The sequence below is a fragment of the Typopeltis vanoorti genome, chromosome 13 (assembly GCF_054136105.1).
Source record: "Typopeltis vanoorti isolate ZY-2024b chromosome 13, IOZ_Tvanoo_1.0, whole genome shotgun sequence".
NCBI classification, from domain to species: domain Eukaryota; kingdom Metazoa; phylum Arthropoda; class Arachnida; order Uropygi; family Thelyphonidae; genus Typopeltis; species Typopeltis vanoorti.
In genome coordinates, this window is record NC_143561.1 from 84,250,318 (window position 1) to 84,274,116 (window position 23,799).

General features: G+C 37.4%; 1 protein-coding gene across 1 annotated transcript in view; it reads right to left on the minus strand.

Moving 5' to 3' along the window:
- LOC150100323 (lysosome membrane protein 2-like) overlaps window positions 1-23,799 on the minus strand; it is a 187,092-nt gene that overhangs the window by 62,076 nt on the left and 101,217 nt on the right. Inside the window, exon 7 of the mRNA XM_090402637.1 lies at window positions 23,284-23,402. Coding sequence (XP_090258763.1) covers window positions 23,284-23,402 — 119 coding nt within the window. The remainder of the gene's footprint in view (window positions 1-23,283; window positions 23,403-23,799) is intronic.

Below are 23,799 nucleotides of genomic sequence, written 5' to 3' on the forward strand. Positions count from 1 at the left end.
GACCTATCAATGTTAGATGTCCAAGTATAGGTCCGTCGTGGATGTTTCTGGAAGCAGGTATTGGTAATAACTAATCTGTTAGCACGGGCAAATTCCAACAATCTTTCACCATGGGTGTTACGTTCACCCAGACCAAACATGCCACACTCCGGCCTGACTCTCATACTCTTTCCTACTTTTGCATTTAAGTCTCCTAAGATGTACAGTATGTCTCTCCTTGGTAGGGAGTCCAAAACAGTTTGTAAGTTTTCATAGAATTCTTCACTCTCTTCTTCAGGCCTAACCATGCATAAACTACCACAATTGATAGATTGGTAGGCTGAGCCTTAAGTCTAATGGAGAGTATCCTATCATTAATGGGGTTATAACCAAGAAGGCTTCTTGCCTGAGCTGTCTTCAGTATCACAGCTACCCCATGATGTTTTGAGTCACCACCTGAGTAAATAACTAGCTTACCATCCTGTCTTTTGAAGTGACCTTCTCCATTCCATCTGGTCTCTGTAATTCCCAAGATGTCAATTTTATACCTATCCATCTCTTTACAGACAATCTCAAGAGTACCCATCTGTAAATCCCAGACATTCCATGTGCCTATGTAAAATTCCTTTCTAAGATTAATCTTATACATTCTGTGTTGCTCATTCACAGTATCACTGACTTTTGATGGAGACTGTAATATACTTCTCGAACAGGACCCTCTGCCTAAGCCCAGAACGCAACTCTGATTATTCTGCACGACAGCCCATGCAGCATGAGATGCATTATTAGGCACAATCATAGTAGCATTTTGGAGTGAAGTCACTGCAAGAAGAAAGTGGTAGGGTTGCAGAGGCCCTTTCCACATAAGATGAAATAGCAAAATAGGAAAGATTCACCCCTAGCCCTTGAATACTCTAATAGCATTGGGGAGAAGGTAACAAGAAGAAAAGAAAGAAGGACAGAAAAAAGGGGAGGGACCAGTCTACAGATAATATAACAGATGTATATTACATGAAGTAAGGCATGGTCCAGCATCAGGTACCTCTGGTTTGCCATACCCGTACTCACTAAAGTGAGCCCTTGAGGACTGATTCTGCACATCCACTTTAATTTCCCTGATTCTGCACATCCAGATTACCTCTGGAACGTCTGTTCTTCTGATCTACCTGCTCTGAGCAGGTCACAGAAAGTATTTCCAGCAGCATGAAAGCCTTCATTCTCCGCTCTACCCAAAATTCTCATCCACTGTTCAAGCCTTCGTTTAACAAAAGGTGTATCAAAGCAGTAGAAGAAAAAATTCAGCTTACTGCAAGTAGCTTGCAACAAGAACCCCAGCTTCATATTAGCTTATGCTGAAGTACACATTAAATGCAAAACATCAGCAAATCCAAATCTGACTTCCTATCCAAATGGAAGCCATGCCTTCTGGTTCCTTGCAAAGACCACTGAATACAATTTCTGCTCACCTGTGCTTCCATCTCTCTCGCTCTCTCTCTCATCTAGATGGCACCACCATACAGCATAAAGATAAAGCTCACCTCCTGTGGCATCACTCTTCTCCTGCAAGCTTTTTTTCCTCTGGTTTTCACTGCATGTTATGGTGGATGGCTCCCATCTCTTCAAGCTTCACCACAATGCTAGAGTGTCTAAGAGTTCTGTTCTATCACATATCCCCTTTCTCCTATACATAAAATTGACCTACCTTTAATAATATTCACAACTCTGCTGCTACTCATTTGACAAACCATGCAGTGCTAAAACATCCCAAGCTACAAGATCATCAGAAACCAGTGCTTTAAACACTGATCTCCATAATCATACCACCTTTCAATGGGGGCAATGATAACCTAGTCAACTTCAATGCCACTTAAATTCAGTCTTGCTTTTTCTCTCACAAAAGGAATCTCAGCTCATCTACCCTTACCCTCAGTAATACACAAATTACTAGACTGGATAAGTCTCTCTCTGAAGTGACATTTTCCTCTAGCATCTGTACTGACATAAGTCACATGAATAGTCCTTCATCCTTTAAGAAAATAGGCATTCTTATCTATTCATCCTTAAATATATGAATGCTATTCCCATGTTTGAGGTGATACATATTAAACCTCCCTAAAAAGTTTCAGTGTTGTCCAAAGGAAAGAAATTCAGTTCTCTTTGGTATTCACTTCATTCTCTAATTCAGACAGAGATTCACTTTAACTTCTATTTCACAGATGCATCAACTCTGTTTCAACTCTACAGGTACTTCCAAGTAGTCACTATCCAATGAACTGACGGCCATCAATCCCACACTTTCAAAACAAGAGCAGTAGTTGATTAACATCCCCTTTTCAGTGCAACACCAAACTTGCTTCTTTTGCTTCTCTTTTATTTCATCTACCTCTGTCCTCAGGATTAATTACAATATTCAACTCTTCAAGAAAAATGTCAATAAACTTCTTTCCAATCCTCTATGGTATCCATTCACGGCAGTGATGATCTATAGATTCTTCTAACTCACGAATGAGAAAAATATAAAAAAAGTAAAAGTAAAAAACAAAAATATTTTACAAGGATGAAATACCTTTATGAATACCTAATTTAATATCTCAACAATATCCTCCATGGTGGTTATCCTTTTACCTTTTTCAAGAACCAACATCATCATTTTTTGCTTTTGCTGGCTACATACCAAAAGAACTCCCTAGAGGTTTTTTTTTTTTGCTTTATTAATTAACTGATGGTCATACACTTTTGCTCCCCTTATCAACTGAGTCAACCCTTCTGGCCTGTTCTTTGTGCTCCTATGTAACAGATCACCACTCATTTTATGCTACCTCCATAATCCCTTCTTCCTCCAGACTGAATGCTTAATCTTTTCGTTCATCCACTTCCCACCTACCTTCTGATCCTTGGAATATATTTAGACATTGCTTCTGCTAGATGGAAACTTAAAAGTCCACAGTTATGCAGCCTAAAACATTTGCAAATTAACATATATGCATACTTAAAAATTTTGGTTTGCTAAGTGAAAACATACTTAACCGATTTACTTTCATATTTTTTGCTCCTATGAAAAGAACTCTGCCAAATTTTATTTGAATTAAGCATATGGTAATTCTGGAATTTAGTTTATATAAAAAAATATAATAAACATAACTTTATAAAAAACAAAATGCAACTTCATGTGAGATTTTTTGAAACCAAGCACAATGCTGCTCTACAATATGAACACTAATAATGACATCCTATTCTTATGTTTTTGCAACATTCCTCAAGTATGCATTTTAAATATGGTGTGAATGATGCTTTTTAATCTTGATTTTTGATTGATAGTATTTTCTTTCTTTCTTGCTTGGTAAGTATATTGGGATGAGTTTAACTAGTGATTATGTAGCTGTTTGCAGATGGTGCAAAACTGCAGAGTTTATGGCTTTGCAAGAGAGCTTGAATAGATTGCATGAATGGGGGAACTATCAGTAAGCGGAACTATCAGTTCAAAGTTGCAAAGTGTAAGGTTTTGAAATTTGGTAAGCAATGATGGAATGCAAAGTATACACTTGGTAGGGAAACTTTAAATGAAGTAGAGGAGATGAGAGATCTAGGAGTGATGGGGGACAAGGACCTGAAATTCAGGGGCCATACTGCACAAGTTGTGAAGCATCACATCAGACAATGGCAATGATGCAGAGGACCCTGACAGGCAAAAATAGAGAGGTTATGATGCTATTGTAAGGCCTTGATCAGGTATCATATGGATTATTGTGCACAGATTTGGTCACCTGGTTTTCAAGGTGATGAGGATATTGAAAGTTTATTTTTCACTTGGTTAGACTATAATAAATTTAGTTTAATCCTTTATCCAAGTGTGAGCAAACAAAGTTTGTGCCTGAAAGTATCTTCAGGACTGGGGTGAGACAACACTGGGCAACTCGTTGCAAAGGTGGAACAAGCTAACATCGCTCCTATCTCAGTATCTCCCATAATGCAAAACACAACTCCTTGCAGATATGTATAATGTTATGCATTAAGGGAAGTGCCACTACCCAGACTAGTTTCGACCTTTTTAGAGGTCTCTTGAGTGGGGGCCAGACCCAAGTGGAGATACCAGGCAGAAGCATTAGCAAGATCATCTCTACCTATAGGAGTTGCCAAACGGTGTGCCACCTTTTTATTAAATTGCTCTGGATTTAGAGAAAGATGTTGAAAGGTTATTTTTCACTTGGTTAGACTATAATAAATTTAGTTTAATCCTTTATCCAAGTGTGAAAATCATTACATTTTGTAACAGAGGGTCTTGGATTTGATCATCTTATCAGAGGATGTAATTATAAATGAGGTGTCCAATCACCCATCGATTGGTGAGAGTGACCCATGAGGTGATTACCTGGGTGGTTGCCAGCAGTGTGAGGACGTCTGTGAGAAAAGGTTATATGTGGAACTACAGGGGGGGGAGAATTATTATTATTATTATCATTATTCAGGCCTCCATGGAGTCAAGCGACTCATCGTGGGCGGTCCTTCCTAAGAAACACAAAGGCTATCAAGACTCATCAAGGGGAAGACCCTCCCTGAGAAACACAAAGTCTATCATACCACTCCTTAAACTCATTGACCGTTCTCGCTCTCACCACTCCATCAGGCAATGCATTCCATGGTTCAACCCATGCAACCCTCCATGCAAAAAACCACTCCTCACTCTCTTGCAAACAGTTTCCTTTTGTAACTTCCAGGGATGGCCTCTTGTCATCACTGATTCCCGCTGTTCAACCAAGCAGAAGAACTCCCCAGTGTCAACCCTGTAACCACCTCTCAACAGTTTGAAAGTCTCAATCATATCACCTCTTTTTCTATCCACCAAACTCTGAAGTCCACATTCCCTCAGCCGATCCTCATAACTAACATGGTACAGTACGTTTTTATTTTTTTTTTTTAACTACTGTAATTTATCAAGACAAGTTATTACAATTTGATCCTCAATTCAGAGGAATTACTACTGCTTATTATTAGTGTGGGAGTAAATTACAGCTAATTTGCAGTAAATTCAAACTGCATTTGTGATTTTGTATGAAGTGAAAAACAAAAAACACAAAATTAAATCACTGAATTTTATTTCAGTATCTTCATTCATCTGGAACTTCTAGTTCTCCATCAATAATTTTATCTATTACATCATGTGGATGGCATCCATCTAAACCAACAGCGAACAGATTGGCAAGTTCCAAGAATTTCTTTCACTGTCCCTTCTAACCTACGAGCCATGGAACGAACTGTCATAGTTTGAGCAATGGTGATTATATCATATTTTTTTCTATTATGAAGAGCTCAGGAGACAGCTTGTGGGTGTAGCATGGAATGAGGAGGTAGCTGGAAAGAGATCAATGCAGCTCGGGGGATTTTCAAGAACTAGCTTGCAGAAGCAATGTCTAAATGTATTCCAAGGGTCAGAAGGTTAAACAGGATAGGTGTGAAATGGATGAATAAAGAGATTAAGCATGAGATACAGAGAAAAAGGGCATTATGGAGGCAGCATAAGAGAAGTGGAAATAACCAATTCCATGAGGATTACAAAGTCACCTACCTTGCCATGACTTGGTTGGTAAGGGTAACAAAAGTGATGTAGGAGTAGCAGTTAGCTAATGAAGCCAAAAAGAATCCTAAGGAGTTCTTTCGACATGTAGCCAGCAAAAAAAAAGAATGATTATGGAAGGATGACATTGATTGGAGAAAATGGTATAAGACAGCTGTTGTGGCAGATATAGTGGAGATACTTAATGAGCAGTTCATAAAGGTCTTTCAATCTTGTTAATGTGACTTCATGGAGGGGATTGAGAGCATTTGATGATGGAGAGGAGACACTGGCTATAAGTGAACAAGAGGTGTATAGGGAGTTGAGCAAACTAGATGTTAATAAGGCTATGGGACTTGATAATATATCACCACATATTCTGATGGAATGTGCAGGGAGTTGATGCCGGCCTTGACATATTTTTTTAATATGAGTCTTGCACTGGATCAAGTTCCTAAGGAGTGGAAGGAGGTCAAGATTGTGCTGCTTCATAATGGAAATCATAGAACTAAAGCATCAAATTATAGGCCTATCTGTTTGTCAGGTGTTGTGGTTAAGTTGTTAGCAAAGCTTGTGAGAACTAGGATTGGATTGACAACAATGATATTATCTTTGATGGACAGCATGGATTTGCTAAAGGGAGGTCCTGTTTTAATAATCTACTTACTTATTACAATAAGGTGATCGCTCCTTGGACAGAGGAGAAGGATACACAGTAATATACTTAGATTTCACAAAGTCTTTTGATAGATTACTGCATGATAAGTTGATAGTAAAACTAGAGCGGATGGGGTTGAATATTAGATTAGTGCATTGGATTGGAGACTAATGATCTGATAGGTATCAGCAAGTTGTGTAAGGGGGGTAGGTAGCAATATCGAGGAAAAGGAAAGTCAATATTGGTGTGCCTCAGTGGTCTGTTTTAGGGCCATATCTGTTTAACTTGTGTGTTAATGATATTGGCGAAGATTTGGAGGGAGATATTCAGTTGTTTGCAGATGATGCAAAGTTGGGACGAATCATGAAGAGTAAAGAAGATGTCATGTCCTTACAAGAAGACTTGAATAAATCGAGTGATTGGGCACAGCAATTGGGATGCGAGTTCAATGTTGCAAAATGTAAGGTTTTAAAATTTGGGAAACAAAGATGGGATGCAGAATTTATGCTTAGTGAGGATATATTGTTGGAGGTGGAGGAAATAAGAGATCTTGAGGTGATAGTGGATAAGGATCTGAAATTTAGGGGACACATTGCCAAAATTGTGAAGACAACACAAAGACTTCTGGGAATGATGCAGAGGACACTGATTTGTAGAAGTAGGGAGATTCTCTTGTTCCATTGTATAAGGCTTTGATTAGGCCACACATGGACTACTGTGCCCAGATTTGGTCACCTGGTTTCCAAAAGGATAAAGAGATGTTGGAAAGGGTCCAGGAGGTGACTAACTAAGGTTTCTGTCCTCTGGAATGTTGAATATGAGAAAAGATTGAGAAGAAGTGATTTACAGAGTCTATTGGATAGGAGGAAGAAGGGAAATATGATAGAGACCTACAAGTTAGCAAGAGGGTTGTAATAGGATCAGTGTTGGAGAGGTTCTACAGAAAAACAGTGGGAGATCAAGGGAGAACCAGAGATCATCCCTGGAAACAGTATAAAGAGGGTGTGAGCAGGGAGTAAGAAGCATGTTTTTTTCGTCCAGAGTTGTGAAATGATTGGAATACCTTGCCTCAGAGCATTGTATCTGCAGAGAATTTGAGTGCGTTTAAAGTGCTATGTTTAAAGTGGTATGATGAGCTGTGTGTATGATAAAAGGACCTCCTAGATGAATCTTTGACACCATGGAGTCTTGGGTAGTAATAATAATAATAATAACTAAGAAGTGCATGGAGTTTTCATTTAAGACACTGGGCGTGTAGTTTGTATAAAGAAAAGTATTGGGAGCGATTCTTTGAATCACTCCCCAGCAGTTTGAACAAATGAATTTAGGGAAGGAGATAGATATATAGAGAGAGAGACTAGATTGACTGAAGTAAGTGGAAAATAATATGTTGTAGTTTAAGAGAGAGAGAGAGAGAGAGAGATGCTCTGGATTGGATAAGTTTGGTGTGAGTGCAATAGCAGTTGTTGTTAAATGAGAAAGTGCATGTAGAGTATGAAAGAGAAAGAAACCAAGAGGCATGAGAAAGAGATTAGAAGGATAACAGAAAGGTAGGATATAAGGATGAGAATATGGTTGTGGATCGACAGAAAAAAAGACAAAGTGAGAAAGAGAAAGTTGAATGAGCAGAGAATACAAGGGAGATTATAATGAGAGGTGTGGCAGCGAACTGCAATAATTAATTATAAGAAGAGAAGATGAAAGAGGATAGAAATGATTCAATGCATACGCTGTGTAGAAGGAATGGATGCAAGTTTTTGGATGTGTGCAGTGGGTTTGAGGGAATAATGGATTTGTATAAGAGGGATGGAACAGATTTGTTATCAGAGTTTTGAAAAATTATTAATTGGTATGAGACCTAATACAGAGAGTCAGGGAAAGGAAATTATGATGGGAGAAATGATAAGAATCTGTGTTTATAAGCAACAATGTTATGTAGCTGTGTTAATGATGGGAATAGGCATTATCATGGAAATGATTATGAGGAAAGAATGACTGTGTTCATCTAGTTCAGATTTATCAAGAATGTGCAAAGGATATCTGCATAAGTAAGGCACTAGATAAGAACAGGCATCTGCAAGTTGTGGCACTGTGTTATGAAAATTACAGGGAAGAGCATACAAAAAAACATGCAGGTAACTTATTATGTTGGTACATGGAAGCTAGGAGTATAAGAAACAAAGGAGTAGAGTTTGTTGCTTTGGTCAATATGTTGAGACCTCAGATTATAGGCATTAGTGAGACCTGGCTCTCAGAGGACTGGTATCAAGTGCAAAGAGTACAGTATTTTTAAAAAGGTCAGATAAGATAGTCTATCCCTCCTACTAATCATATTAGATTATTTAAATCCAGTTAGAGTTGAGACCTATAACTATAATACAAGTAACAGTTTTTCGTGTAGCATAGAGTTTGAAGCTATCAGATGTAAGGCAGACTCTAACAAGACCAAATACACAGTAGAGCATTGTTACAGACCTAGTGGATCGGTTGCCAGCAACAAAGAAATGCATTACCAAATAAAGATAATGGGCGAGAAACAAGTAATCATAATAAGGAGCTTTAATTATCCAAGCACTGATAGGGTAGCTGTGAAATCTCATGAGAAGAATGAAACTAATTTATTCAGCTGTTGCAAGAAAACGTCCTCAAGCAGCATATGACAGAAGGAACTTGATGTCAAAGAGTGTTAGATCTGAATATAAATTCAGAGGAAATTTTAGTTAATCCTTTTCTTCATGGTTATACAGTTATCAGCATTCATTATTAAAAATTATTATCCATTTCTTATTGGCTACCATATATACTGTTTTGTTCTAATTTATATGAGTAATTATGTGGGAGCATGTTGTCCCATAGCTTAATATATCTCTTAATGATTTGTAGCCAAATAGACAATAATAACATTGATAAAAGGATCTCCTAGATGAGTCTTTGACTCCATGGGATCTTGGATAATAATAATAATAATAATAAAATAATCACTTGACATTTTGACTTTCATATCAAGGTCATCATAGGGAGTATACACACATATACAAAGAAACAAGCTACATTACAATCTACATGGCATGTTAAGGTTACATTAATTTGATCAGCCATTAAAACTACTGGCCTGACCTCTAGTGGAAAAAAACTTACTTCATGGTTCGTCCCAACTTTGCATCATCTGCAAACAACTGAATATCTCCATCCAAATCTTCGCCAATATCATTAACACACAAGTTAAACAGTAACGGCCCTAAAACAGATCTCTGAGGCACACCACCAGCAACTTTCCTTTTCCTGGATATCACTCCCCCATACACAACTTGTTGATACCTATCAGATAGCCAGTCTCCAATCCAATGCACCAATCTAATATCCAACCCCATCCTTTGTAGTTCCACATATATCCTTTTCTTACAGAAGTCCTCACACTGCTGGCAACCACCCAGGTAATCACCTCATGGTCACTCTCACCAATTGGTGGGTAATTTGACACTTCATATAGCCAGTAATTATATCCATCAGATGATATAATTACATCCTCTGATGAGATGATCAAATCCAAGACCCTCAATCCTAGTGTGCCCTCTGTTACATACTGCCTGAGGTAGTTATCCCTCAAAAACTCAAGAAACTCATTTTCTTTACTTCCAGTTGCTATCTCTTCATTCCAATCTATATTGCCATAATTAAAATCGCTCAAAATGAGCACTGTTTTTTTATTTGCTTGGCTAATTTGATTATACATTTCATAGTCACTACCATCCACATTTCCTGGTCTATAACAACATCCAACTAAGTATTTTATTCCATTCACCTCTATCTCACACCATACTGCCTCAAAACCACTGGCCCTATTTCCCTCTTGCATCTCTACTTTGTATGGACATAACTCTTTCTGTATCAACAATAGCACTCCCCCTCCCTTTTTACCCCTTCTATCCTCACGAAACACATCATACCCTTCTATCTCTATTCCTGTCAGGATGTAGTCCTCATCTAACCATGTTCTCACTTATTCCAACAATTTTTAGGTGAACAGATTCAATTAGTGCAACCATTTCATCTGCCTTGTTTCTTACACTTCTAGTATTTATATATAAATACAACAGCTCATTTCTGGATCTACAACTAGTTCCACTGATATTACTCATTCGATGTGAACTCTCCATGCTCAACTGGGGCCATTTCCCTTTCTGCTTATTCATTTTAGAACCCTCTTCAATTCCAACTGTTTCCTTTTGATCCCAGGTCATTCCATTCCTTTCCTGTCTACACATGCTCTCACCTACTCTTGGAGCATCCACCTTTCCTCACGCTGTGTACCCGTCCACCCTGAGCCTCCCCGTTTCCCTGTTCATCTTGCACACCCAATTTCTCATTTTCCATACTCACTTACCTCCTCATTTATAACCACCTCTTCAATCTCTCCTGTCATACTCTCCTGCTCGTCCACATCACTTCCCACTTGATCTGATTCATTCTCTATACTCACTTTTCTAACTTCCAGCAACAGTCTCTCCAAATGACTCACACCATAATAATCTTCATTTTGGTCTATATTAAACTGAAGTTTTACTATAACAAGGTAGTTGTTTCCATAATTTTCAATAATAAGAATTTAGTTAAAGAAGTAACCATTCTCCCTCTGGTTCGTGACACTGATCATGTACTCACTTGGGAAGTGGCTAAATTTATGAATGTTCCATTTAGAAAAGGCTACTTGCTGAACTACAAAGCAGGAAATTATGATCATCTGAGGAGTATGCTGTGTTCTTTGTCATAGTGTCAGTTTGTTGAATACTTAAATGATGCAATATCAGAATGTGTCCCTAGAATTTGAAGAATAAATACAGTAGGAGTAAAATGGATGTATAATCTAATTAAACAAGAGATTCATAAGAAAAAGGTGTGGAAGGAATACCGTATGCATAAGAAATCTGTGTCAGTTATGAAAATTATAAGCAGCAGGCCAGAAGAGAGTCACACCTGTTGTATGGAAAGCTGTCTGAATATTAAAAGAATCTGAATTTATAAATGAAAGATGGAACATGAAAGAATAACTCTACTAACACAGATGGTATGTGGGTGACAGATGCACAAAAAATTGTTCAACTAATGAGAGGCCATTTTGCTAAAAGCTATCACCCTGGTATATGCAATACTGAGCTCACTGCTACACTGAATGAAGAAACTCAGAAGTATGAGGAGGTAGTACTAGAGTTGTTCCACAAACTGAATGAGAATTGTGCAATAGGAACTGAATTGGGACATCAGCACAAATGCTAAAAAGGTGTTCACAGTTGAAGCGGCTTCCTTTGACCAGGCTATATAATTTGAGTCTCAGAACAGGGAAGATTCCACATGACTGGAAATAATGTATGGTAATCCCATTGCACAAAGGTGGTGCAAAGACTGATATATCCAACTACTGACTTATCATTATGTTTGCGGTGGTAGTAAAGATTTTTGGAAAGTTGGTTATGGCTCACAGACAGAAATGGGTTGACAGAGAAATTACATTTTACAATGAAAATGGATTTACTAAGGAAAGGTCATGTTTGGGCAATTTTTCACATTCTGTAATAATGTTACCATTGAATTAGACAAGGGGGGGATGGATACACCATGATACTTTTGGATTTTGCTAAGGCTTTTTTCACAGAATACAGCATGGAAAACTGTTGCATAAAATGAGAATTTTGGAATTGGATTATAAAATATTGGCATAGATAAGAGGATAACTAACTGACAGATATCAAAACATGGTATGTGGGAGATGTGAGTCTGCAAGATTTAAGGTAACCACTGGTGTGGCACAAGGATCAGTCCGTGGTCCATTGTTATTCAATCTATACATTAATAACATTGGGAAGGATTTGACATATGATATACAACAATTTGCTGAAGATGCAAAGATAGGGGTGCAGCTACTATGCAGTACTTACAGAATGATTTGAATAGGCTGAATTGTGAGCATGTGAAAATGGCTGCCAGTTCAATGTTAGTTAATAAAGTTATGCACTTTGGTGTGATTAGATATCCAATGTCACATGGTGGGATTAAGCTAGAAGAAACTGATTATTGGGTTAGGGATCTTGGAGTTTTAGTAGTTGAAGTTCAAGCACTATATAGCAAAGATTGCAAATACAACTAAGACGATAACTGCAATGCTGAAACAAACTTTGACATATAAAGATAAGGAAGTAATTTTGCCTTTTCACAAAGCCTTAATAAAACCTTACTTAGACCACTGTGCAGGTCTGGTTTCTGTGGTGATTCTGCTACAGTGAAAGAGTACAAAGGAGAGTGTTAAAAATCATACAAGGATTGTGGAATACTGATTATGAAGACAGACTGATAATCTGCAGACACTAGCAAACAGGAGAAAGAGGGTGATATGATTGAGACTTACAAACCTCTGAAAGGTTCATACAGCATTTCAGTAGATGGAATTTTTCATTTTATGGAGGTTGGGGAAAGGATGTAAGGGCATTCAAGGATGCCCTTACATGATGAGTCCAAAAGAAATCCTAAGCAGTTCTTTTACTATGTGGCAAGTAAAAGGAAAAATAACTATGGAAGGATGACTTTAAAAAGTGTAGATGGTAGGAAAGTAACAGAAGCAAATCAAACAGTTGAGTTACTAAGTGATCATTTTGCAAAGGTGTAATTACCATCTTGGTTGTGATACTGCAATGTGTCACTGACTGATAAGACTAGCGATGGAAGAAATAGAGTTACTTAGTATATTGCAGAACCTTAATGCAAACACTGCCATAGAGTAAGGATGGCAACTGGCCTATATGTTATTAAAATGTTCAAGAGAATTAGCACAGTTAGCACCTCCTCTGATCAAGCTGTTTAATTTAAGCCTCAGTACAGGCAGGTGCCAATGGAGTAGAAAGAAGCTCTCTGGAACTGTGGTTAAAGTATTGGAGTAATTGGTAAAAGACAGAATTCAAGACTATGTGGATAGGATTATTATACGTCATAAGGGACAACATGGTTTTGTGAAGGGTAGGTCTAGCCTTAGTAATTAGCTTACTTTTTATAATAAATTAACAATGGAGATGGAAAGTTGTGAAATGTTTTTGCAAAGTCCAGCAATATCTGTGCTACTGTTGGACAATGCAAAGTTATTTGATAGAAATCAATAAGGAATTCTACTGCATAAACTGGAGCAAATGGGGATGGATATGAATCTGGTGATTTGGATTAGAGGATGGCTGATGGACAGATATCAAAGAATGGTTATGTAGAAGTTGAGTACTGGAGATGGCAGGGTGACTAGTGGCGTATTGCAGGACTCAGTACTTAGTCCTCTGTTGTTTAATTTGTATGCCAATGATAAAGGAATCTGATGGGAAATACTCAGTTATTTGCTGGTAATATAAAACTATGAGGAGCAATAGTCAATGAAGGTGATGCAGAGATCCTACAGGATGACTTAAATAGACTGGTAGTGTGGGCAAAGGTAAATAGCTGCCAGTTTAACATGGCCAAGTGTAACGAATTTGGGAAGACGGGATTACAAACTATGTACTATACTGATGGAACTGAACTGCAGGAAATTGGTAAGGCCTGAAACTTGAGGGTAAATGTGGACAGGGAGTTGAAGTTTAGAGGACACATTGCAAAGTGACCAAAACAGCATGTGAGATTACATGGATGTTAAAGAACACACTGACAAGCAGGGATAGGGAGGTTATTGTTCCCCTTTATAAGATTTTAATAAGGTTACATGTAGACTACTGCATGCATATCTGGTCACCAGGAACTGGGTTTCAAAAACTAGCTGATAAGTGAAAAAGATGATACATGATAGAAGCATACGAGGGTGGTCTGAAAAGTTCTCAGCCTTGATCATGGATGGCAACATAATTGGCAAGATTTTTTTTTTCTAAGTTAGTACATCTGTCATAAGCATTCATGTTAAATTACAAGTCATTCTATCAAGTAGTTTGTTTTATACAGCTGTCTGAAGCAAAAGTGTTGTCTGTATCCCATGAAATGGATAAAATTGAGTACTGTGCGATTATAAAATTCTTTGTAAAAGAAGGTTTAATGTCAAAAGAAATTCATTCGAAGTTCATAAAAGCTTAAGGACACTCTTCTTCATTTTCGACAATTAAGAAATGGGCTGCCGAGTTTAAACAGGCCATACCAGCCTTGAAGATGATCTACTTGAAGGACACCCAAAAAGTGTAAAACACCAGAAATCATTGATCAAGTGCATGATAGTGCATGATCAAAGTGCGTGAAATCTCAACGATTTCACGCACTTTGACTTGCCGGGTGACCGGCAAGTCAAAGTGCATGAAATCGTTGAGACTATAGGCATTTCAAAAGAATGTGTAGAATATATTTTGTATGAAGAATTACAAAAATGGGTGAAAGGCTTGCTCACAGCAGATCAAAAACGCACTCGCATGAAAATCTCTGAACAGTGCTTGGAGCGTTTTAACAAAAATAAAACTGATTTTGCATGTCGATTTGTTACTATGGATGAGACTTGGATTCGCCATTATACACCAGAATCCAAACAGCAGTCAAAACAGTGGACAGAAGCCAGTTGTTCAGCGCCAAAGAAGACAAAGTCAGTTCCATCAGCAGGAAAGGTCATGGCATTAGTGTTTTGGGATGCTAAAGGCATTTTATTTATTAATTATCTTGAAAAGGGTAAAACAATAACCGGGAAATATTATTCTGATCTTTAAACTAGACTAGATGAAAAAATTCATGAGAAAAGACCTGGTTTGAAGAAGAAAAAAATCATCTTTCATCAGAACAATGCACTACCCACAAAGGTGTTTTGGCAATGGGAAAATTAAGGGATCTGCACAAAGAATTGTTGGAACATCCACCATATTCCCCAGATTTGGCTCCCTATGACTTCTATCTCTTCCTCACTGGTCAGTTTTCTTTGAATCAAGAGATGATTGCAGCTGTAGAGGAGTATTTTGCAGATCTTACCGAGTACCACTACAGGGACGGGATAATAGTGCTGGAGCATCGCTGGAATAAATGTAATAGTCTTAAAGGAGATTATGTTGAAAAATAAAAATATAAATTTGAAATTATAAATTTGCTTTTTCATTGTTAGGCTGAGAACTTTTCAGACCACCCTTGTATAAGTTATTGAAGGGGTTTATAGGATTGACACTGAAAACTTTTGTCAGTACATGGCAGGATGAGAGAGAACAAGGGATCGAGTCATATCCCTGAAAACTGTGTAAGAGCGTGGTTTGCAAGGGTGTTTAAGCTAGATTTTTTGCTCAGAGGATGGTGAATGGGTGAAATGGGTTGCCAGAGATGGTTGTGAATGCTTTGTCAGTAAATGAGTTTAAGGAGAGATATGATAAGTATCACAAATAACAAGTCTACTGTAATGCGTCTTCTTACTCATACAGATATCTCAGAAGATATCTCTTCTGAGATATCTGTATGATGATAATAATAATAATTATTATTATTATTATTTTCTTATTTTTATTATTATTATCTGCTTTGAAGAACACAGAACTACAACCACAATCAGACAATGGCAGACCATGCTCTGGATATTCCTTCACACAGGATTAAATCTAAGATTTAATCCTGTGTGAAATTTACTAACCAGTTTTAGAATCAGCATCAGATATGAAGCACTCCCTTAACTTCAACAAAGATGGCTGTATTAATTTGCTAAAGATCTGGAGAAATAGCTGTTCTAAGACCACATTTAGCATGAACTTCTCCAAATTAATGTTGCTATTATCCATCCCCTAGAGGACACTTTGTTAGGGCATTGTTAGGTCCTTTTCAGTTACAATCTGAATTGTTTCTATGACATTCAGATTGACTGCTGTTTCTAATTGAGTGCAGTTCAAGTTTTTTACATAACATTCTTATTGAGCACAAATTACAATTGTCCTTTGATGATGCTGATTAGAAAACCAGTGAAATATTAGCAAGATTAATAAATAAATTAATTATTATTACCACCACAAGATCTCATGGAGTCAGACTCATCTGGGAATTCTTCATTCTTTGGTGCTGTTTATACCATTAAGTACTTTCATGATGCTTATGATAATAGCACACTGGAAACTCTAAAATCATGCCTCATGCCCATTACTTATACAACTAAGCTTTTAGCATGTGTAGTATTGACTGCAGAGCCTCTGTAGCTAAGTCAGTATAGACGAAGCCCTTTGGTCAGAAAGAACTTAGTCTGATTACCATCAGTGACACGGGAATCAAAAGAGACCTTTATCTGGTCTCTTTTGACAAAAGGTGAGTTAGCCATTCTCATACAAATGTAGGATAATAAATTTAGTTTAATCCTTTATCCAAGTGTGAGCAAACAAAGTTTGCGCCTGAAAGTATCTTCAGGACTGGGGTAAGGTGGTACAACAACAGGACAACTCGTTGCAAAGGTAGAGCAAGCTACCAACACTCCTGTCTCAGTATCTCCTATAATGCAAAACACATCTCCTTGCAGATATGTCTAATGTTACGCATTAAGGGAAGGGCCACTCCCCAGACTAGTTTCGACCTTTATTGAGGTCTCTTCAGTGGGAGCCAGGCCCAAGCTGAGATACCAGGCAGAAGCATTCGCAGGTCATCTCTACCTATCGGAGTTGCCAAATGGTGTGCCACCCTTTTTTAATAAGTTACTCTGGATTTAGAGAAAGATGTTGAAAGTTTATTTTTCACTTGGTTAGAGTATAATAAATTTAGCTTAATCCTTTATCCAAGTGTGAGCAAACAAAGTTTGCGCCTGAAAGTATCTTCAGGACTGGGGTAAGGTGGTACAACACCAGGCAACTCGTTGCAAAGGTGGAGCAAGCTACCGACACTCCTGTCTCAGTATCCCCTATAGTGCAAAACACATCTCCTTGTGGATATGTCCAATGTTATGCATTAAGGGAAGGGCCACTCCCCAGACTAGTTTCGACCTTTATTGAGGTCTCTTCAGTGGGAGCCAGCTTGGGCCTGGCTCCCACTGAAGAGACCTCAATAAAGGTCGAAACTAGTCTGGGGAGTGGCCCTTCCCTTAATGCATAACATTGGACATATCCACAAGGAGATGTGTTTTGCACTATAGGGGATACTGAGACAGGAGTGTCGGTAGCTTGCTCCACCTTTGCAACGAGTTGACCTGGTGTTGTACCACCTTACCCCAGTCCTGAAGATACTTTCAGGCGCAAACTTTGTTTGCTCACACTTGGATAAAGGATTAAACTAAATTTATTATACTCTAACCAAGTGAAAAATAAACTTTCATACAAAGGTAGGTTTTTTTTTTTTTTTCCACCTGGAAACTCTGGTTTTTCATCCTCCAGAACAGGCAAACTGGCCCATGAACACACACACATCTACAGACATAAGACACAGCAGGAGGCATAGGGATAACCACATTATCCTCAATACAGTAGCGGTTAAATGAAGAAAAATCCTGGACACCTCAAGGTAAAAGAGGAGGGAAGGAATAATAAGAAGTACTGACTGCAGCTTGTGGTGACATTTGGTTTACCACTGGTAGTATGCAGTATTTAAGAAAATATGGAGGGCTTATATAATTTTTGTAACACAGTATTATGTGCATATATATATTTTGAACAGAATACAAACATTATTAAAATGTCATATAGAAATCATTATATACACAAATCTACTTACCCAACATCACTAATAGGTTGTAGGTAAATGTTAATCTGCAGTTTATGTGAAGCACTCATCACACTACCTGTCAACTAAAAAGTATGCTACTTACAGTATAATGTAATAATAATCTATATCTCTAAAGAATAAAAATTTAGAAATCTTTATTTTCATTAAAACTCATTAAAGAAAGGATAACATTATTCCAAATTTAGAACCAAATAAGGTAAACAAATTTTCTGTTACTGAAACTTCTTCACAAGAAATAGTGGCGTAGCTAGAGGGGAGGGGGGGTCCGCCCCAGGCAGCACCTTGAACATTTTTGAACTTTTGCAGTTAATTCTAAAATACAGTCTTGAGAACTCAGTTCCAACTATTCTAATACTACAGCGAATTTTCCTCACAATTGCTGTAAGTGTTTCTAGTTGTGAGAGGAGTTTTTATAAATAAAATTGATTAAGAATTACCTACATTACTATGAAATAGACTTCGACAATGTCATCGACGATTTTGCTAACAGAAAAGCAAGAAAAATAACATTTTAGAATGTTGAAATTAAAGTTCAGCTAAAAAAAAAAAAATCAGCTAACGCCTTTTTATTCCCGTATAGGGAGTAGGCGAGGCCGTTTAGCCCTATCTAACTTTTTGGAGACTGAGTGGGCAGTTGAATCTCCACTGCAGCCAATCAGAGATAGCTGGTCCAAGGCTATCACTAACTAAACGGCACGCAGTGAAGAGAGACGACTCAACAAGTGCGTCCATCTCGTGGTCCCTAACTCTAACACAATATATTTAATGTCCGAAATAATGTGGGTTCTACAGTCGATTTTCTTGAGTTCACGGGACGAAAATCCCCGAGTTTCCATGAGAAAAAACCCGCTTGCCCGGGCCAGAGATCGACTAACTCGGGAACTGGTCAAAAAAAGGCTTAGAAAAACTTCCTTCCCTTCGACGACTAAATTCGAAACAAAGTCTTCCTTCGTGCAGTTAAGCGCTGTGGTGTGCAAATGCCACATCCACTGAGCTAAAGTTTTACTTCAAAAATAAACATATTTTTTAATTTATTTCCCTACATGCCATTTTGACTTTTTGTAGTATTTTTGGTGTGTATTGAGAGGGGCAGCAAACTCAGGGACTGGCCTGGCAAAAGCTCTAGCTACACCAATGACAAGAAGTTCAAATAAAGTAATTAATAATACATGAAACTTACATACATCTTGACAAATTTACCTTAATAATGAATACTTCAAAAAGTTACAACTATCAAAGAATTCATATTTTCACCTTTTATTAGTGCTTTTTGTTTTGTATTATTATTATTGGACTTCAATGAAGTCATGAGAATTCATTGTAAGGGACCCAAGGAGCCAAACTTTCTAAAAATCATATTCACACCTACTAGGAAATTGCTAATCAGTTTTCAATCAATGTGAGGCTGTGTATATATGCGCGTGCGCGCGCGCACACACACACACGCACACACATTCTGCTTAGAAAGAAGTCAACGAATTCCATAATGTGAGGAACAAACAGCCATGGCACCTACCTTAATAAGATGCAGGACCTCCTTTCACTGCAACGACTGCAGCAATCCTAAAGGGATACGTTCCTGATCTCAATTCTGTTGGGATCAGGACTCTGTGGAGGCCAGTCCAGCATCGTCACACTAATATCCACAAACCACACAGTTTCAGTAGCAGCCTTATGATATGGTACATTGTCTTGCTGAAAGAGAAAATTGTCTTGCTCAGAGTTCAGTGATCATGGCACCACAAGAGAAATCTGAGGCCAAACCAGGAAAATCAGAACCATACAGTCACACCACCACCTCCGAATTACATAGTTGGAGTTTTGATTCATGATTTCCTAATGCAGAGACACTATAGGTATGAAGTTTGCTACACAAATTGTATTTTAACTGGTTATCTCAAATCATTTACCGAAATATCAACATCATTATTAACATTACATGTGTTTTTGTTGTTATTAATGTTGTTATTGTACTGTTTTTAAGTAGGTCCCAGCCACAAATGGTAGTATACGATTACTACATTATAGTATTAGTAAGTATGAGCTGGCTAAGGATTAGAAAATCTAGGAACCATGCTCTACCAAACATGGAACTTTCCAAGCCTCTAATTAGCAGAATTATGATCTCACACTGGATGAGAAAGTTCATCTGCCACCTAAAGAAATTCACTTGATATATCTATACCTATGGTGAGATCTGAATCTACTGTCTGTTGGTTAGAGAGCCAGAAGTTAGATATCTAATTGCGATTAAAACTTTTAAACTTTTTTTTGTAGTAGTAGCTCTCTAATAGACTCTTTTAATAATAGTAAATTATAATACAAATTATAATTTATATTATAATTAGTAAATAATAGTAAAGACCAGTCTGTTCTACATTGCTAACTACTATGTGATATCATCCATTGTTAATTAATTGCTCTATTTATTATATTTTAGTGCTTGTTCTATCTTTTGAGCTATTTGTCTATGTACATTTAAGATGTCATGAAAATTAATTGAAAATTCTGCATATTAAACTTTAAACTATATCATTATTATATAAATCAAGTGGATATTAAATCCAGCATTATTTCAAAGCCAAATGTAGAAACTATGAAAGTTTCGTATGAAATTTGACCAGCGAGCTTATGGGAATACACTCACCGACATTTACGAGTTGCCCTAGTGTGGACCATATTAAACTGCATCCTTTTATTGGTCAATTTGATAAGGGTTCACTGGCCTGACAGCTGTTTCGAACAGGTTGGTTTTCCTCAGAGATTAGACAGAAACCTTAAGAGAGCAAAAACTCTCATTCAGTACTAAGGAACTCGAAGTGTCGGAGAGGTGCGCTTCCAGGAATGATCTCTTGTTCTCTTCCTCTGTCCCAACATTCTATGAAAAACATCTTCAACATTAATTTGATAAGAACCCCCATCACCAACTCATATGTCCCTATCGTATTGTCTCTCCTCCTCTTAGTAAATATATCATTATCATTATATATATATCATGGAGGTCTGGGAATGATAATTCCCAGACCTCCATGGAGTCAATGACTCATTGTGGGATGTCCAACAATGAGTCTGAAATCCAATAATTCACCACTCTTCATACAAAAAACATGCTTCTCACACCTTTGATCACACCCTCCTTATACAGCTTCCAGGAATGGCCTCTTGTTCTCTTCCTCTGGCCTAACATTCTATGAAAAACATCTTCAACATGAATTTGATAAGAACACCCCCCCCCCACTAACTCATATGTTCCTATCATATCGCCTCTCCTCCTATCCAAGAGACTCTGGAAACTGCATCTTCTCAACCTTTTTTCATACTCAACATTCCAGAGACCAGAAACCATCTTAGTCAATCACCTCTAAACCCTTTTCGATACCTCTTCATTGTTTTGAAAACCCGGTGATCAAATCTGTGCACAGTAGTCCATATGCAATCTAATCAAAGCTTATACAATGGAACCATAATCTCCTTAATGCTACAAATCAGTGTTCTCTACTTCGTTACCAAAATTCATTGTGTTATCTTCACAGTTTTAGCAATGTATCCTCTAAATTTTAGATTCCTAACCACCATCCCATCCAAATCTCTAATTTCCTCCATTCCCTCCAAATGTATACTCTACATCCCATCTTTGTGGTTTCCAAATTGTGAAACCTTACATTTTGCAACATTGAACCACCAATCCCACTCCTGTACATGCCCATTCACTCATTCTATTCAAATTCTCTTGTAAAGCCACATTTACTTTACTTTTCAAAGTTCTTCCCAACTTTGCATCATCTGCAAACAATTGAATGAACCCATTTAAGCCTTCTCCAATATTATTAAGATATAAATTAAAAAGCAATGGCCCTAAAACAGATCCTTGAGGCACACCACTAGTGAATTTCCTCTTGCTGATACCCATTAGAGAGCCAATCTCCAAACCAGTGCACTAATGTAATATCCAACCCCATCTGTTCTAGTTTAACTATCAACTTATCCTGTGGCAATCAATCCAAAGCCAGTGTAAAATGTAAGCATATCAGTGTATATCCATCTCCCATGTCCAATGCACCCTGTCACCTTATTTTAATAAGAAGATTACTAAAACACAATCTTCCTTAAGTAAATCCATGCTATCCGTCAAAGAGATCCATTGTTAATTCATTTCTGGATCCTGTTACTTACCTCTCCAACACTTTAACCACAACACCTGGCACACAGGTTGGCCTATAATTTAAAGCTTGAGTTCTGTCACCTCTGTTATGAAGCAGTATAATCTTATCTTATTTTCCTTCCACTTTATATTCACAAGTAAGTTTATAGGTTTGAGCTGGAAGTTTTTTCCCACTTGGTTAGACTATAATAAATTTAGTTTAATCCTTTATCCAAGTGTAAGCAAACAAAGTTTGAAACTGAAGTATCTTCAGGACTGAGGCAACTGGTGGTAAAGGTGGACCAAGCTCTCATCACCCCTTATGTTAGTATCTCCCATAATGCAAAGCACATCTCCTTGCAGACATGTATAATGCTATGCATTAAGGGAAGAGCCACTACCCAGACCAGTTTTAACCTTTATTGAGGTCTTGTCAGTGGGAGCCAGACCCAGAGGTGGTGATAGCTAAGCTGGAAGCAATGGAGAAGTCATATTTACCTATACGAGTTGCCAAAAGGTGTCTCACCTTATTATTAAATTACTCTGGATTTAGAGAAAGATGTTGGAATTTTTTTCCACTTGGTTAGACTATAATAAATTTAGTTTAATCCTTTATCCAAGTGTAAGCAAACAAAGTTTGCACCTGAAGTATCTTGAGGACTGAGGCAACTCGTGGTAAAGGTGGACTAAGCTCTCATCACTCCTTATCTGGGTAGTGGCCCTTCCCTTAATGCATAGCATTATACATGTCCACAAGGAGATGTGCTTTGCATTATGGGAGATATGAAGATAAGGAGTGATGAGAGCTTGGTCCACCTTTACCATGAGTTGCCTCAGTCCTGAAGATACTTCAGATGCAAACTTTGTTTGCTTACACTTGGATAAAGGATTAACTAAATTTATTATAGGTTTAAGTAATTTAATCATGAACTCTATTCTACTCTTGTTCTTTTTAAATTTGCTTCACATCAATGATTTCAGAATATCATTTCTTTTTATAGCTTTAAATAGTTGATTTTGATTCATATACTCAAAAGTTGTGATGTCATTTACATTCTTCTAAAATCTTTTCACTATAAGCACCAATATGCTATTGTTTCAGAACAGTATGCCAATGCTGATGGAAAAATAAATAAATTAATTAATAAAAAGCATAAGTGCATTAAACCTGAATAAGCTTAATGTACACTAAGATTTTTGATATTCTTGTTAAAAAAAGCATGTGATACTTAGATAAATATAGTGCAGTATATGTACAGTTCAAAATTAAATTTAAAAAGTTCTACTTACAGGCTCTACATTAATATAAGACTGATGCTTTTCTGCATTGGGCTCAAGTTTGTGTACTCCATTCACATATTTTTTATGACCATTATAAAAGTGTGGTGCAGATGCAAATAAAGGAGCACCTATTAATAAATAAAAATTAAAACAAGTGTTGTTTCAAGAATTTGATAGTTATATTGAAATATATTATTGAATACTTTCTGTTTAGCGCAACATTAGACATTATTCTATACTCATGAAAAAATTATTATACAAAATGTAACTCTTTTTCAAGTATCATCTGCTAATGTATAGAAAATTAGCAGGTTCAGCTGTGGGTTTGAATCCTGCTGTGGGCATGGATGTTTGCGATTGTCTGTGAAAATACTAGTGGTGGTGGGCGGTAGATGATGATGATGATGGTAATTGCGGTTCGTTGTGGTTGATGGATTGAGTGGTGGAGACAAAGAGCTGTAGAGTAAGTGTCCTCTCTCGATGAGTCTTTGGACTCTCTAGAGGGATCACATAATAATAATAATA